Source organism: Pezoporus wallicus, unplaced genomic scaffold, assembly GCF_028554395.1.
Source record: "Pezoporus wallicus isolate ANWC-B61680 ecotype Strahan unplaced genomic scaffold, APGP_CSIRO_Pwel_v1 contig_1851, whole genome shotgun sequence".
Classification (NCBI taxonomy): Eukaryota; Metazoa; Chordata; class Aves; order Psittaciformes; family Psittacidae; genus Pezoporus; species Pezoporus wallicus.
The window spans coordinates 62,975-81,053 of record NW_026635653.1 but is presented as its reverse complement, the minus strand read 5'-3'; the positions used below and the strand labels follow the sequence as shown (position 1 = coordinate 81,053).

At 39.6% G+C, this 18,079-nt stretch overlaps 1 protein-coding gene across 7 annotated transcripts in view; it reads left to right on the top strand.

The window, feature by feature from the left end:
- NAXD (NAD(P)HX dehydratase) overlaps positions 1–18,079 on the top strand; it is a 51,181-nt gene that overhangs the window by 15,193 nt on the left and 17,909 nt on the right. For all 7 annotated transcript variants that reach the window (XM_057397216.1, XM_057397212.1, XM_057397210.1 and 4 more), the window contains one exon: positions 8,844–8,952. In XM_057397216.1, the coding sequence (XP_057253199.1) occupies positions 8,844–8,952 (109 nt within the window). The remainder of the gene's footprint in view (positions 1–8,843; positions 8,953–18,079) is intronic.

Below are 18,079 nucleotides of genomic sequence, written 5' to 3'. Positions count from 1 at the left end.
TGTATATGGTGACTCAGAGAAGTATACTTAAACTGTTCCTAATCCTGTGGTGCAGTGCCATATAGATGTATTGCCAGTGTCTGGCTTTCATGGCAAAAAGCTGCTTCTTCTTTGCTGAAGAATGAATAGTGGACCGGAGGTGTATTTGCTCCCTGCAGTAGTCCCTTTCTTCCTCCCTGTTGTTGCAGAGTGCCTTATCCCAGGTGATACTAACAGAGGTTTTGCGACCTCCTCAAAATGCAGTAAGTATCGAAAGATTTTTAGCATCACTGCAGGGAGTGCTGCTGTTCTTGCTGCTTTCTGATATGTTGAAAGAGATGTATATGTGTGTAGGAGAGTTTTACTCCAGTTAGATCTTGGCCAAATTCATCCTTCTGAACATTGCCATACTGCTGTGATTAGACACCAGGATTAGATTTCTTTGGTGTTTAATCATTCTTGAGTTGGAGTGAAGGCAGAGGCAGGTATGCCTGGGATTTGCTTTTTGCATTATTTTTTGTTATTTGAAGGGTTTAGGGTCTTTTTTTTTTTTTCCTTCGGCTTTGCAAAGCAGATTATTTAGACTGATGCTTATTTTGTTTTGCTCTTCTCATGTGTCCACAGCTGATTTGAAGTGCTTTAGCCTTCTGGGTATTGATTGAACTATCATCTGTGCCTTAAGAGTTGAATGTAAAACAGAGAGGGATTACTGATGTGATAAAAACTTGTCACTTTGTTTTGATTTTAACATTTAAGAAAAAAAAAGTGCATTGTTTTTTATAGGGACATTTTAAGTGTTTCATTCTGAGGGTAATTACATTGTCATCTGAACTTCATCCTGTTACTTTTAAAGTCGCAAGTTTTGGTTGACTGCAGTCTGTTTGGAAGACTATTTGACAGATACTACCTACCAAGTCAGTTTACAAGAAGTATTAATAGGACAAGACCACTTGTGCAAATGTGGTGGTTTAAGCCCAGCCAGTAACTTGGAACCACACAGCCGCTCGCTTGTTCCCTGCCTTCTTCTTCCCTTGCTCCTGGCGGGATGGGAAGGAGAATCACAACAGTGTAAATCCCATAAGAACAGTCAAATAAGTAAAGTGTAATACAAAACTACTACTACTAATGATAAGGGGGGCTATAGGGATGCTGGAGATGGACTCTTCATTAGGGACTGTAGTGATAGGACAAGGGATAACGGGTTAAAACTTAAACAGGGGAAGTTTAGATTGGATGTAAGGAAGAAGTTCTTTACTGTGAGGGTGGTGAGGCACTGGAATGGATTGTCCAGGGAATTTGTGAATGCTCCATCCCTGGCAGTGTTCAAGGCCAGACTGGACAGAGCCTTGGGTGACATGGTTTAAGCGGGAGGTGTCCCTGCCCATGGCAGGGGGCTGGAACTAGATGATCTTAAGGTCCTTTCCAACCCTAACTATTCTATGATTCTGTGATAAGGGAAATAACAAGGGGAGAGAATAATAAAACTAAAAAAAGGAAGGAAAAAAGTCCCAATAGACACAAGTGATGTACAATACAATTTGCTCCCCACCTGCTGACTGATACCCAGCCTGACCCAAGCAGTGATCTGGGCCTTCCAGGTAACTCCCACTGGTTTCTACACTGGGCATGACATGCTGTGGTATGAAATACCCCTTTGGCTAGCTTGGGTCAGGTGTCCTGTGTCTGCTCCCTCCTGGCTTCTTGTGCCCCTTCTCACTGGCAGACCATGAGACTAAAAGTCCTTGATCAGAGTAAACATACTGAGCAGCACTGCACCAGCTACTGAGTACAGCTAAATGCAGGACAATGAACTTGGAAAATATGAGGTCAAGACATTCGGTTATCATTATGCTCGGGGGGGGGGGGGTGTGTCACAACATGCATTTGTAATGTGATTGAGGTAAAAACGTAGTACAACTGCTTTAAATATTTGGTTATATCTAAATGCAGGGTGTAAAAATGGTTGTGCCCATACCTGTGGTATTTTTACAAGGCTAGATAAGGTGAACCTTGAGTGCTGTTGTTGTGTCTGTGTGAGAAATCTCAGAAAATAGTCAAGCAGTACCTTCTCCTTTGGGGCTCTTCCTCACAGGATGTGAGAGGCTCTACTCTGCATAGGAGAGGTGACACCATTTGTATAATGCATTTGAGTTCATTTTTGTGTTGGCTCTGATGCATATAATATTTTGAGAACCCAATTCCTAGTGAAACAGAAGATCTGATACCTAATTGAGAGTTTGCTGTCCAAATAGCAGCTGTGGAAAATATTTTGGGTTTCGTCATCATTATTATTATGTAAAAATATGACATGGTAAATACAGCACATTTTTTAAATGCATACCTTAGTGGGTCATTCTCACACTTGCTTCCTTGAAGGCAGAATATGGAGCAAGTAAAGACTGTGGTGTCTGCATATCAAGAGCAGTCTCCTGCTATTAACTTGTGACAGCTGGACTTCTTCTGGATCATGGCTTGCTGTTCTTATTACAGTGTTGTTGTGTTGATAATATTCAGATGAAGCCTACCAGGTTCACTTCTGGTGTCTAAATTATTCAATGGCTAAAAAGGGACACTTGATTCGAAACTATTCAGTCCCTTTCTCATTAAAGTTTTAATTTTTCTTTCATTTTCTTACCTGTCATTTAATCAGATTGTAGCAGAAAAATAAGTATTCTCTACCCAGCATTGACCGATGACACACTGTTGAAAGATCTTCCAACAGCCTGATAGATGAAGATGACTGTTGCATCTTGTAAACTTTTTTGGGAGCATTTTAATGTATTGAATTTATTAAATACATTTTTTTTTTTGATCTCTGATTACATTCAGCCAACTTCATGCCTCTGGGCTGTCCCTGAGATTTGCTCTACCTGACTGGGATGCTCAGTGAGACACTCATGAGTTGGTAAATGGGATCAATGAGCTTCTCAAGAGTAAGTTATTTCTAGATCTGTACATGGGGCTAGAAGGAGTTTCCTCAAGCCTTTGGGCATCTGGAAATTCGGAGTTAATTTGCAAGAATGATGATTTAAACATTGGCAAATATAGCTGCTCTTGGAATATAGAATTAGTTTAATTTTATGCTCAAACGTGTTTTGCGTTGTTTGGTTTTGCCTTTTCATTCCTTTGACCTAACCTTTCCAGAATAATCTCTCTCCCTATCTTATTTACCCAGTTTCCAATAACAACTTTACTCAGGGTTTACCGCAATAGTTAATAATTAGCTTTCTGAGATAACCACTTAAATTCTAGAGCTGAATATTATGTCCTTTCTTTCTTTTGATGTACTGTATAGCATGACAGGATCTAAATGTCATCAGGTCTAACATTTGATTCACATTAATATAATTACCTGCAGTGGTTGGACAAACAAAACCAAAACTCTTTCATCCTCAGGTCAGAGGCTTTTTTTCTGTCGTTGAAGGCAACACTCTAGGTTGGCTTTTGAAACTGCCCACTTATGGTGGCTTTGTCTGAATTTACGTAACGCACTTGCAACGATACATTTTAATGTACTTGGAGTTGCCTCAGTCACACCAAATGCGCAAAGAAAAGGAGCAGAATTTGAGTTCACTGTCCATCAAGAATCCATGTAGTTGATCAGCTGATGGCGGTTTTGGTTGCATCCTGTGTCCTTCTTTAGCAGGACCTCCCACTGATCGGCATTTTGTGATGTCCAGGACATGTCTCTGATTACTAAGGTGGTTCCAGCGCTGCCTAAAACACGTGAAGAGCTGTGGTCCTGCTGCCTGCTGTCTGTCCTGTCATTCGTGCTTATCTATTATTCCTGTAGCTCCCAGTTACATCCATGCTGACTTCACTTCATATTTTTTTCCATGTAAAATTTGACAAGGCTGCACCATATCACCCTTGTTCCCTTCCCTCCTCTGGAAGGCAATGACAGTAACTGTCATTCATCCTTATGAGGAAAGCTGCTGTGTTTAACACTTCCTGTAATAATTTAAAGTTGTTGCCGTGGTGGTTTTTGATCATAGGTGAAAGCCATGATCAAAGCTGAATCAAGCGCAGTCTACAGCAAAGTCATCTTGTTTTGGAGGGTTGAGGAGGGGAGTGGCATTTCAGGCCCTAGCTGACAGCTGTCTTCCCACTCTGGACAGTAACCAGCCTAAAGCAGACTTTCAGGCAGATGGCACTAATAATATCTGTTACAAACTGCTCTGGAAGATGTTTAGAAACCCTGGATGATATTAGGGCAGTAGCCACCATATTTTTGGGGGCTTTTTGTTGGTTTTGGAAAGGTTCTTACATCAATTTTCACCAAGATGAAGATCTAGAGAACGGTGTTTTATCTTGATTTTTATCAAATGATAGTGAAAAACAGAAGATTCCTGAAGATTAAGAAGTTTGACTTAAAGTTTTAATTTTCTATATTAGCTTTTTGAAAACTGAAAGGTATTATGAAAGACTGTGAGGTTGTGCATTAAGAGGCAACAATGAGACTATGAAGTAGTGAAGCACTGCTGTAAGCACTATAACCAAGCCAGTGCTGATCCTGTATGCAAAAATAATTGATGTATCAAGATGAGGATTTTTTTCATGGCATATTGCTTTTAATTTGGCAATAATTAACAAAGAAAAATTGTTACCATTTCAGAGATCTAGTGCTGTTTAATTTGAAGAATCTTTCTCGATTTTGTCATGGAAAGCACTTTTCTCAATACACTGTGGAGGCAGAGAAAAGAGCAAAAAGAGAAACATGCAAAATACTGAACACCATACCTTGGTGCTGCCTGCACAGGGGCTTCAGGGAAGGCGAATGATAAAGCTGCTGTGTCTGTCTTCCCAGGAGCTCACAGTCTTCTTAGCCTCTGCTGGGTGAAGCTTTATTCCTTTCTCCTACCTCTCACTAATAGCCAAGGGAAGCTGATCAGGTAAAACATCAGTGGGGTCCTTTTTCACAGTATGCCCTGCAGTGAGACTGCCTGTATGCTTGCTTGTTTGTTTAGATCTGCTTTGGTTAATGGATGTAAAGTTGATTGAATGATTATTGTCATTAGCCTAAGACTCTTCCTTATCTACTGAACTTCACAGGTATGAGACACTCCTTTGGTTTTCCATTGTAGTAATTACATTGTCTTGCAGTTGTTTAGGTGTTTATCCTGTGGTAGTTCTTTCCTGTATGCAGTCAGAGCTTTATCAGTTGATTTCCAGCTGAGACTTTGAGGAAGCTTTTGGGGTTTGGAGGGATGTTGATTGGTTGCTAGACTGAGCAACAATGAGCTGTCATAATCTAGATTTTCATCAGAATGACATCTGATAATGTGTCACGTAACACATAGTAGTTAGCTGGAAGTTGAGTACCTGTTTGAAGATCTGTGCATTCCCTGCAAATCTGCAGCTGTGGTCGTTAAGTGCACACATCTGCATAATGGTGCTGTCTTTCACTCTCCATGTTTACTGGTGTTACTTCTTGGATTCAGCTTCCCAAATTATTCCTGTTACATATGTTCGTGGTGCAGTTTGTATTTTCAAATGATGGGAGAACTAGACTGTTTCCCAGTCTCTTGCCCCATCACCTTCCAAAACCGCTTGCTTTATTTTGGGATATCCCTCATTTTTAGTTCATCAGAGTCTCTCTCAAAGGTTTTTACTCTCTTTTCAGAAATTCAAATGCTGTTTTCTTTTCTGATTCCTCTTTATATTAATATTAGCTTTGTGCTTTAGAGTAGGAGTATTGCTTTTGTGATTTCTATTTTTGGAGAAAAGCCAAGTCACATATGGTATGGCTCTTCACCTGTAAAGGCAAAATTGATTCTTACTTGATCCCTTTCTGTCAAAGCCTGAAGATTCCATCTCTCTTGATCAAGGGGACATCTTCTTCATACCTCATACCTCTCTAGACCCTTGTTTTTTAAAAAAATGCAGTGCTAATTGCAGTTGTACGGTGCAGGTGATAACTAAATGGAAAGGTTTGAAATCAGGTTAGGAATCAGACAAGAAAGTTAACATTACTTGTGTGAGTATAGCACACAACGAACAGCTGAGGACATGTCTTGTGTTCTGTGCGTACTATCCAAACAGTCCTTGGCATCATCTCCCAAAATCTTCTACTGGTGGGGAACTAATGTGGTCCAGGTAGGCAGTTTGAGTGTTACCTGCTCTGAAGCCTGAAAGTGTAGAAATGAAACAGGCCAGCTGAGATCAGTGTCAGAGAACTCTCCTGGGCATGCTTAAATGATGTGTATAGACTGTAGCTGTTAAGACCTAAGAGTTTCCATCTCTGTGCCAAAGTCCCATGGTCAGGAATATTCAAGGTGATGCTCCTTCCGAAGAATGTTGTGTGTTGATCATTTGTATCCCATGAGCTTTACAATGCTACTACTTTGATGTCTGTGTGTGGAAATAAACTGCAAGATGACACAATAGCCTTTCCACTCTCAGAGAAGCTGTAGGTACAAGTTATTTGTAAGATGTCTTTAGGTGGATAGTCACAGCAGCTGTGAACATCCAGTATCTTAAAGTGAAGTTTGGCATGATGCTTCTCTGAGGCAGTATTTGTTCTGCTTTCTTCATGAAAAATCAAAATCCATCAGTTACTTTACAACATGTTTTTATAGCTGATTTTGCAATGTAATGGTCATTATCACTGTTTTAAATCTCTTGGCCCTTCATATGCCTTGTGTTGCTTCGTGATGTGAAGTTGCAAAGGAGTTATGTGAACGTAATGTTTGTAAAATGCTTTGAAGATGAAAAGCACTACAGTAGGGTTTTATTATTACCAGAGGCAAAGTGAGCAGGAGTGGCTTAATGTTGGACTGTTCATTTCCCAAGAGATGGCTTTGTTTTGAAGAATGCACGTTATCAACTGGATTGGAAACAAAATTATCTTATTTCAGTCCTGAAGATAAATAAATAAATTGGCAAGCTTTCTACCTTGAGATTATTTACTGAGATATTTCTTCAAGAGCAGAGCAGTTATCATGCTATCTATAGCTCTGTTCTTACGTTATGGTTAATGGTACATTTATTTACTGTATTTGGCTTCCACCATCCGAAGGTATTTTGAATCCAGTTTGTTCAAACATCTTTATGTATATAACACTATTCCTACAGCTATATGATACTTACATATATATGATATATTTAAGAAATATATATTTTAGAGACATATTGCTCTTCTCGAGAGAAAATCAGTTTCAGCATGTAAATAAAAAAAGTAGTCTGCATTCAGAAACGGTGACCTTTTATTAGAGCTTGGTTCACAGACAGTTTTTCACATGTTCAACCTGCCGTGTATAAACAAACTGGCTTTTATTTTAAATAGTACTTTAAATATTTTTTGAATAATTTTTCTTTCCAGCCTATATCTAAATCATAAACCAAGAGGTGGTTATGCAGGGACAACAAATAGTCGTAGTGAGCTGTTTGGCAATTCTCAAGCTAATATGGTTTCCTTATGAGTTAGAGAAGGGAGGGAGCTATATTGTTCAAATGGAAATTCAGCTTCAGCTTGCTAAGCAGGGAACTGCTTCAGGGACACTGATGTCCTCTCGTGGATTGATGTCTTCACATGGATCATTGTATCCCTTGCCCTTGCAGCGAGTCATCACTTCCACCCGAAAGCCGTAATGTGACAGAGCTGTTCTGTGGTGTCAGCACTGGGTGCCTTTTGGGAGCCGGCGCTGCTGCAGCCGGGGATTTCTGAAGCAGCCATTGTCAATGGAGGGGTGCTGGGTCGCTGCCAGGCGCGAGGCGCTGCATCCCTGCAGCCTGGAGTGAGCCACCTCTCTCTGTGCAGCTGCAAAGGCTCTAGGCTCCTGCCTGCCACTTGCAGAAATCGTTGTGGAATTTGCTGATTCTGCCAGACGCCAGCTAAACACTTGTTCCCAAGTGGTGTGTCCTATCAGTACAGCTGTTGGTTATGAAAAACATGCAAGGGCTTTCATCTGTAATAATAGAGCTTTGTTGAAGTATTGCAAGCTCAAAATGGTCTGAGAAATGCTGTCAAATACTATCTCCTTGCTTAGCCAATAGGGAGCTTCATTCCCCAATGCTCCCATTAAAATATTCATTTATTGTCATTACTTATGTCAGAGGGAGGGAGGGAGGAAGTAAGTCTGAATTTTCCCTCTTACTGTCCATAAGGATTAACTGACATCGTTGGGCAGTGCTTTCAAAGTATTCTGACCTATTTGCACAACAAAACGGATGAGAACAAAATAAACAGCTCTGGTCAGCAGCTGAATGCTGTATTGTAGCTGCAAGATTTGGCAGTGGATTTTCTCATCATTTTTCCAATGTAGACAAAACCTGGATGCTACAGAAGTCTTGAGCATTACAAGCAGATAATACCTTTCCTGAATAGCTTGATTCTTCTGTTGCCCTTTGGGGAAGGGGGACAGTTTGGCTGTAATTCAGTTGGAACAAATGATTATGAAGCAAATAACAAAAAAAGTGTAGATTTATCATTTTGCTATGCAGGGTGATAAATGATTGCATAATTTCCAACAAGCTGCAGTATATACTTGTGAGATGGTGGATTTCTCTCCAAGGTATAATCTCTGGAAAGAAGCATTAAACAGGGAATTGTGACAGACTGTAAGAATTGGTGGTTTTATGCTTTGCTTTTTATTTTGTAACAACCATGGTGGATACTTGTCATTACCTCTTCATTTTTATGTAGTACACCCTAAGGAATGAATCAAAAGAAATGTTTCATTTTAGCTATTTGGACAACCATTCCAAATTTCCCAGGTCACAGATTTTTGGTAGTTTGGAGGATAAAATTGCCTAACACTGAAGATAGGAAATACCTCTTTCTATCTTGCATCTTCAACTCAGATTCTGCAAATACTAAAATGAAGCCTTTTAAAATTTGTCTTTTTTTCCCCAATTCCATTTAGTGATAGTCCCAATGCTGTCCATGAAGTGGAAAAGTGGTTACCACGACTGCACTCAGTTGTCATAGGACCTGGCTTAGGTAGAGATGAAGTTCTACTTGAGAATGCTAAGGTAATGTGCATATTGGTTTTATTCTGTATCTTTATGTTGCATTTTATTAACCAATTTCATCTCTTTTACATGATTACACAAATGGTTTTGATAGGGTTACTAAATAAGAAATTTAGTAAAATGTTGTTGACTTAAAATTACAGCTGTTAGTCACAGTCTTCTTTATGAAACTGTAAGCATCACTTTGAATTTTAGGCACCCATATGGTTGTTTTGATTTGCTTTTGATAGTGAAAGTTGCTAATTAAGAAATAGATGTTGGCATATCTAGATAAAGAGCTCCGTGTTTTCTTAAGTGCAAAGCACTTGTATTGTGAGAGCATAAATATGGATCTGACTTTATGTTTTTTTGGAACCATATTCAAAAACTTTATCAGGCGAGGTACCAAAGAACAGGGGCTGTGCCCTCTTGCAATAAGCAGTAATACTCTCAATTATAAAATGTTGCAGATTTCTACCCTGGGTAAAGAGGTAGTCCTATTTTCTGTCAAACCTTAGTGGAGAGCTGAAAACAGAAGCTTAGATAGTTCTGTACTCTAAATAATATGTACTTACACAACCTTCCACATTATATTACTGTCAACACCTCTTTGTATGTTCAAAGTATATCTTTCAGTCTAATGTCAACCTTAGTTTGTACAATTTCAACTTTTTCCTGAGAAGTTAGTACTGAATCAGTGGTACTAACAAGTGAAATTACTATAATTTACAGACATGTTGATAGTTACACAGGGAAATTGCAAAAGACGGGAGGCAAGATACTGGAGGCCATTCTATCCAAGTAGTTTAGACTACCTTGAGAGCTATGGAGGGTGGTTTTCCTAGGCTTTTGTTAGCAAAAGCTGCTGTTGGAGCTCTTCGCTTCTTTAATTCTCCTCCTGCTTCCAAAAGACATTTGGTTTATGATATAGGGGTGCAAAACTATAAAGATTGTGGATTCAGAAAGAAAGGAAAAAGAAGTTTATTACAGCTGATCAAGAAATCAAATTCTGTTCTGAATGGAAAATTTCAACAGCAATTTTATTCTTTTTTGAAAAGTTTTAAAAAATTCTTTTTACTGAAAAAATTTTGGGCAATAATTTTTATTCTTGTGTTTGGGTTTTTTTAATTTTTTTTCTAAAGGAAAACAACTTTAAACAAAAGAAGGATTAATTTAGAATATCTAATTATCCAACATAAGCATCTTTTATATCAGAATTCCATCTGGGTTTTATAACTATCTGTCACTTTGTGTGTATTACAGATGTATCTGGAAGAGTCCTTGATTGTATTTTATTCTTTTTTTGCATCATTGCTAAAAATAATTTTGCTTTCTTAGTAAATTACAAGCATATTTTTACTTCATCCTGACTGTCCCCTGTGAGCTAGCTTAAAGTTAAAGAAACAAACCCAGCCAATGAAGACAGTTTGTTTGGAAGTTACTTCATGCTAAAATATCAGGCCACATTTGTATGAGCTGTGGATCTGACCTTATTAATTTCAAGTCATGTTAAAACTCAAGTTCTTTGTCTTCATTGTAATTATGCAACTGTTTATCAGTTACTCAGTGTTGGTTTTTCACATGTAACTGGGGACAAGTGAACCCTCGTAGCCTGCTTGAGGAAGACTGATGCTTCTCTGTGCTGAGGAAAGGCTGAGTTTGGCCTTTCTTCAGTGGTGAATTTTAAGCTTTGTATCCCTCTTCACCGTCAAGAAAAAAAGCAAGTGATGGTGGCATTGCTATTTTAAACTTTTGTAGGAGGCTGGCTTGGTATATAATTTTCAGTTGTTTCTTTAAGCTAACCTCAGCGTGCTGTCATATGAACACAGGGCTGAGATGTAGATTAGTGTCTGCGTTTTGGTCAGGTTTTGGATCAGATTGGCAGTGATGAGGGGAGAGCCATTAAAGTGCTGAGGTGTCGTCGTCTGTCACCTCTTTGATGCTGTTCTTATGTCAGGTCTTGTCAGTATTGTGCCAGCACGTTGCCAATGAATGTCCTTGTCCAAACAGTCATGTTCTGGGGATGCTTTTCTCTTCTGAGCCTTGAGAAATGAAGATACTAATGCAGTAACCTGCAATTTTTGGTATAGAGCCCATGGACAGTGTTTTTAGTGAATTATATAATTTATATTTTATAGCCTGAGTACTTGTTGACCAGATGGTGCATCTTCTCTCTCCAGGTCAAAGAATGCTTTACTTCCTCATCACCTTCTCTCATACTTGATGCCTGCAGTGTATGCACTGCGGCATTTCAGCTTCTTTTGAACAGTCTGATGTGAAAAAAAAATACCACCTTGTGATCAGTTTCTTCTGAAAACAAATTTTTTCCCCTTTAGAGCATAGTGGCAGTCTTTGACTGTGTACTTATTGGATTCTTGTGATTGTCTGGATTTGTCTGTAATTCCATATACAAGCTCTGTTACAAGAAGCCACTCTACAAGTTATACCCCTCTCTCATATGTCACTTGTGTGGGTCTGTGCCAAAACCCTGACATGCTGTTCCTCAGTTGCCTGGGTTAGGGCTGATGATCTGTCAGAGGTTTCTAGCCATGAGTTTGCAGGACCAGGAGCTTCAAGAGAATCTCTGAAAGAAAGCGTTTGTTGGGTTCATAATAGCTGTGCAGCTGGATCCTATGTAGATGTGGCAATCCTAGTCTTGGCCTGGTTGCACCCTCCGACTCTGGAGCAAATAAACAGTCCATGCTATCTATTTCTCTTCAGAGAAGCGGACAAAAACATTTTCTCCTTCCCTTCTCAGCTCTGGAGTGTGCAGATTGAAGCATCTCTGCTCCCCATTCTACTTCCAACTTCCAAAATGCTGTTACCACGTTTGGTGTGGAGCTTCCTTGTAGACAACATCGGGCCATCTTGGTTGATAATGGCCAGAGATGGTAGTACCATTACCTCTCCAAGTTCATCTCAGCTGGTGTGCTGCTGCTGGTGGTTTAGACTGTTGAAAAAGAGTTTAGCTGCTGTGTGGAAGCAAGGCCAAGGTCCCTATTATTGTCCTCTGCCAGTGTTTAGAAGCAGCTTATTTCCAAAGATATTGGATGTTCTTTTTTCATACAGCAGCAATATTATGTCCCTATAATATCTACCCACCACAGTGTTCTTCATTCAGGCATTTGAGGGGTGTTTGCACTTCTGGTCTTAAATTGATCTGATTTTTCTTGTAGCATGAGACTTGGAAGTAGGGGAATTCTTGTCTGTGCCATTAAGAGCTTTTCCTCAGGTGTCCAGATAGAGCCCATTTGAAAGTCTGTTTCAAGCGGATTCTTAGTTCCACCTCAACTGTGTTCTCCGCCTTTCTGTGTTTGGTCAGTTGGAATAATTTACCCCCTTTCAAGCCTCATGCCTTTAGGATTTGGGCAACACTTCACAGCCCTGATAAATTGTGAGAGCAGGACCAGGTGCTTCATTACACTATCTGCACTGTTTTTTGCAAGATCAAGAGGACTACAGAATACAGAGCCACCTTTTATTGTAGCAGTCTGGCAAAGTTAAATCTGCTGCTCTGGGCCTTGAGAAACATTTTCCTCTTGATATCTGAGCAGCCCCCTGGGTTCTTTCTATACCAAGTAGAAGACACCTGAGAAGCATCCCAGGTTAATGCTGCAGTTGGTAAATAGTAATACTGTCTGTGGGACCTACCACCAAGTATGAATATGAACAACAGGATGTGTCTCTCTTTGGGGTAACTCAAGTTAGCAGAAGAATTATTTACAAGAAACAGGATTCTTCAGTGTGTGTCACATGCATTTGCTTCCTACCCTGTTCATACCCTCTGTAAAGTCTTCTGGAGGTTCTTGCCGTGGGGATTCAGCAGTTCATAGGGATGTGAAGTAGTAACAGGGACATGCCACTTTTTGTCTGAGCCCTCAGCTAGATGGGGTGAGGGAGACAGGATCTTGCTTATGATACTGCAGAATCAAAAACCAGAGTGCATGTACATGCACCCACTGTGAGAATGTGTGTGTACACTGTATTTTTCTCAGCCCTCACCCTATCCCCAATATTGATGAACATACCACAAGTGGTATCCAGTGAAAAACTGCACTCTTAGTAGCCAAGCCTCATTGCTTTCAAACAGCCCAATGAGTGTCAGAATTTGTGGACCTCTTCACCTAAGGTGTAGCATTTTCTGGAATAGTATGCAAGTTCTTTTGTGATGCTGGTACTGATGTGGATAAAGCTTGGGAGAGCCAGCTTGACACAGAGAGATCCTCTCCTTGTGCTAAGAACTACTGCTGTTTGTGCTAAGAACTATTAGGATTCTGTGGCTTCCTTGCAAATCTCTTGATTAGAAAAAGAGGTTTTGCAAATATACTAACAGGACCTTAAATACAGGTTTATGCAGCTTGCAAGCAGAATTTGTTTTCTAATGTATGTAATGGATCTTGATGAAAGTCCTTCACAGTGAAGTGGGATGTTTATTTGCTTTCTGTTTGTAGGCTTATATTGTTGTTTAACTTCATTTTGATACTTATAAGCATTTGTAAGCAACACGCTGCAAATGGATACCTTTTCAACTCTTTCTGAGCACATTCAGATAGAAACCGTAAAAAAGAAATTGGCAGTGATAAATTCCAGAGTTAATTTTCAGTTTATGTTTATTTGTTTTAAAAGAAAATCCCAGCAGCTGACCATGAATACCTTAAGCCAGGTCTAACATTAACATAATCAATGGTAAATTGGGAACCTCCTAGAGTTTGCTTTCTGAGTGCAATCCTTCAGTGGATGAGACAGCATGAGAAAACTTTGTGTCTTTATTCTGACTTAGATTTTTTACTTTGGAGTAAACAGGATTATTGCTTAACTGGATTTGGATGTGTTTAGGGAAAACTTCAATTTTCTTCCAAGTTTGACAGCAAGGGATCTGCTTTGAATTCAGAGGGGGAATCTACAAGCAGATCATTCTCTCTTTTCATTATTTGTAATGTAGAATAGAACAGTTTTGATTAGCTGCCATGTACAGCATCTTCAGCTTTTTTAGTTGTAACAACAGCTTTTAGCACTTCTCAAAGCACTTACTGTGCTTGATGATATAGTGGGGTACTCTTTAGAGTCCTTATCACCCTCTGCCTGGATTAAATTAAGTATTTACTTGTGCACCTGAAAAATCTGTTCTGGGAAACAGGGTCTAGCATGTAGTACTACAGTTAAAAGGCAAAAGACCTGGTTTCATTGAATGGAGCATAAACCATGAGATAAAGAAGCTTATATATTTCAGAGAAAGGATGTTTGTTGCTGTTATGTGACTCTTAATTCAAATAGTACAAATGGTGATCATTTCTTATGTGAGATTTGTGAACTTGGTGGACTGATTAATGAGCTAGCGGTAGTTATGCATACAGGGATATATGAAGTAAAACTCAGGCAATTAGCCTAGTTAAAGGTGATTTATGTGAATCTTGTTCACAAAGTAAGATTTTGATTGTCTTTGCTGAGATCTGAAAGGAGGGTGAGTTCTTGGGTCAGTTGTAGGAATGAAGGAAATAAAGTTTCAGAGTTCACTGCATGTTTTCCAGTGAGTAAATAGATAAAGAAAACCCCAAAACAGATACTGAAAATACAGCTCTAATGTGAAAAATCTTAAACAGTGGAACTCCATTTTTCTAATGATTTTCAAAACCTTCTGTATCAAATACAAAATATTTTTTTTATTTGGGGAATAAAAGGGAAGCTTCTCCCCTTGTCCCCTGCCAGCCCTGACTATGGCCTTGAGCACAAGCCTGTGCTTGGGATATTTGCCTACCTCTAGCTGTGCAAGATTACAAACTTATGCTTGCCAAGGCCATTTTACAGGCATCTCTGCCGCAGAGCTGCATCTTGACCTCTATTGCAGCTGAGTCCCTGCTAACTCTGCATTTATCCAGACTTGAAGCAAGGAATGCAGAAATGCTTCCTAGGGCTTTCAGTACCTATTTGTGGGAATTGATTTGCAGTGTGTTGGGGTGGAACTTATTTGTGCCTCCTGGGCACTTTGGGGAAGGAGTGTGCAGAAATACTTACAGCTGCAGCATTTACACAGAAAATTTTGCTGTTTCTTCCCTTTTATCTCTTTGTTCCAGAGAAAACTGGATTCAGAATTATTGGGTGAGAGCAGCATCCATGTGGAAAATACAAGCAATTATAGGGAGCATTTCAGTAGCAGTTTCTGAGCCTAACTTTCAGTAGAGGGTTATTTCATAAAGGGGCCACCACAGCTTTTTGATCCTTTAAGGTTTTATAAGATGTAACCAGTACCACGTTATGCACATTTAAATGTCTCTACCAAACCAGAGTATGTAATTACATACTTGGCATTTGGAGATTGCAGTAGAGTGCACTGAAGGCAAGGTTATACTGCTTCCTAAAATGTTTGGATGTCATCATGGTCAGTGCTATCTATTATCATGGTATGCAGAAGCTTGAACTTCTTTTTGAGAACATGGATAAGGAATTTTGCAAAGACTAGGCCAAGACATGACTCTTGAAGGGACCTAGGAAATACAGTGTCTGTTGCTGGTGTCAGTGAAGGAAACTGTGCAAGGTAGAAAAATGACATTGTGATGCATCCTTGATGAAAATTAATTACTGTTGTGGGATAGATGTTGCTTTATATGTGCTGTTATTGTGGTTTTCTGTTTATTTCATTGTCTTTTACTAAAATGAGTGGCTCTGATTTCCTGATTCTTCCGTTTGCAAGCATCAAATGCTGAAGTTATTGTGCAGGTAAACCAAACGAGTTCACCAGTAAAAGCAGGAGTAGTACTACAAGTAATAATTAGATTGAAAGTCATTGCAGGCATTCTGCAGCTAATCCACATCTAATTAAAAGAGCCGAGAAATGTATCCAAGTCAGGTGTGGGCAAAACCGTGCATAATTGTCTTTTCCAAGGAGCTGTGGGGAACCACCTTGTATGCTATTGTCTACAGGCAGAGTAAATAGGATATGTGTGTTATTGCTGGCTCATGGGCTTGCGTGGAGAAGTCCAGGCTGACTGCAGAGTTTTGCAAGAGGCTGTGGGTGCTGCTGGTGACTCAGGGTGGCTGCGCTATGAAGACTTCCATGTCTGATTAGATATCGATAGTACTTAGGAGTTCCATAGCAATTTATTCCTCCCTCACATGTTCCCTCCATTCACCTCCTAGCTGTTTTTTGTAGCCAGCGTTTTGCACTGGCTCATTTGGCCCATTCCCATTTTCCATAATAATTATGGAAGTGTGTAAGAGTCCTGGATTTCTGTGTTAGTGCAGGTGAACCTTGTGTTTCATAGCACAGCTGCAGGGTATCAAATGGATAAATTGCATAATGTTTTTCTGCATTACTGTGCTCTCCTTCAGCACGCTTGTCCCTTCAACATTCTTTCTCCTGTAGTCCTTTCCAGCCTGAATTGTTTCTGATTTAATGTGTGTGATGATCCGGTTGCAGTGGGATAGGAGTTTTCTGTTTTCTTTGGTTTGTTTTTGTGGTGCTTTGGGCGGTTTTCCCCCATAAAGAAATAGAATTTGGCTTTGGGAATCTATTTTAAAATTCCTATGTGAAAGTTGTGACAGAGTGCAGTTATTTACTAAAATGAATGCATTACATCTCAAGGAGTAGCTTCCATGATAAAATAATGAATTAAAACACATAAATTCTTTGTACTTACTTTGTAAGTTTTCTTAATTGCAGTAAAGGGTTACCTTTACCCAGATAGAACACTGGTTTTAGCTGTGACACAACTTTTTCAGTTCTTCCTGAGTTGGCTGCTTGCTTACAAATCCTGGATACCCAGTCAGAGGACAAAAGATTTTTCAGGAAATTTTGTGTTTCAGGAGTAGAATAGGAGTAGATTCAGGTTAATTTTATCCCCTTCTGGCTCTCTTCCCCTGAACCACCTCCACCAAAAATTGCAAAATCACTGAAACGCTATTTTGGACATTCCTAAACGTCAAGTATTTGGTGCTGCTAACAAATGATAACTGTGTGGGAGATTGTCCCATATACAGCACCTTCATAGGATGTGTGAATCCCAGGTCATTTTCCTCTTTGGCTTAATTAGGGTAGAAACTTAAACTGTGCTTCTCAGTTGTTTGGAGAGGAAGCTCTTGTTACAGATTTGTTCTAGTACAGTTCATCATCACTGATATTAATCACAGCAGGCTGGAACCTGTGTCCTTTTTCTCATCCAAATGTTGTGGGGTGTAGAATCACTGTTTCAGAGAGCCACCAAGTATTCAACCAACTGATATGAAGCAGAATATCTCTACCAAGGGACTGCCCACACCCCCTTATTAGAACTCTCTACATGAAAGGCAGGAGACTGAAATGTGGGTCTGACTCTCAGTATTGTAGAGGAAGTACCCAAATTTCAGTCTTCAAGTATCTTAGCCAACCACTGTGGCTGTAGGTCATCAAGTTGGGTGACAGCAGTGTGTCACTGTTCTCCTCCTCATTGATCTCTCTGTTTTGTGACTAGGTGCTAAGATTGTCCTTTGAGTCCAGTATCATTTCTTAGTAATTTTAATTGGCAGTGTTCTCTTCCAAATCCTTTCCCATATAAATAATTGTTACATTGGATAAAACTGAACAGATGGTTCTTGTTCATACATAGAATCCTATCAGAAACCATTAAGTAAGTTTTGGTGTGAAAGTGGAGTTAGTCTTGAGCTGTATTATTTGTGTAATTGACAGTGAAGTTTTTTCTGTATGCTGCAAGTATTAACCAGGAAGGTCCATGCCAAATATTGAGATACGGGTTCAGCTGAAAATTGATTTTTGCTTCCAGGAACAAAACACTCTGCATAGAGGATGTTGCCATTTTTGCTGTAAACAGCTCTTACACAACTTACTTATTTGTTTTTTTTTTTTAATACAGTATCTCTAGTAATAGAGTGTTTAAAAGTGTGCTTAATCTCACCTAGTTCTTGGTGTCTAAAAATAAAGCAGTAAAGTGTCTCTGTTCTCTCTGTGGTAGCTGAGGAGAGGCAGATACGTCTGTTGGTGATTGATCCAACCCTAAGTGTGGTGCCTAAGCTGCATAGGATGAATTTCTCTCCAGTGGCTAGCCATTTGACCTTTAAATGGCAGCAGGTGAGATGAGTCCTGTCCACAATCAATAGGGGACACAGGTTCTCCAGTGAATGTTGTGTGCTTCAGATGGGTGGTTGTCTGCTTCTGCTT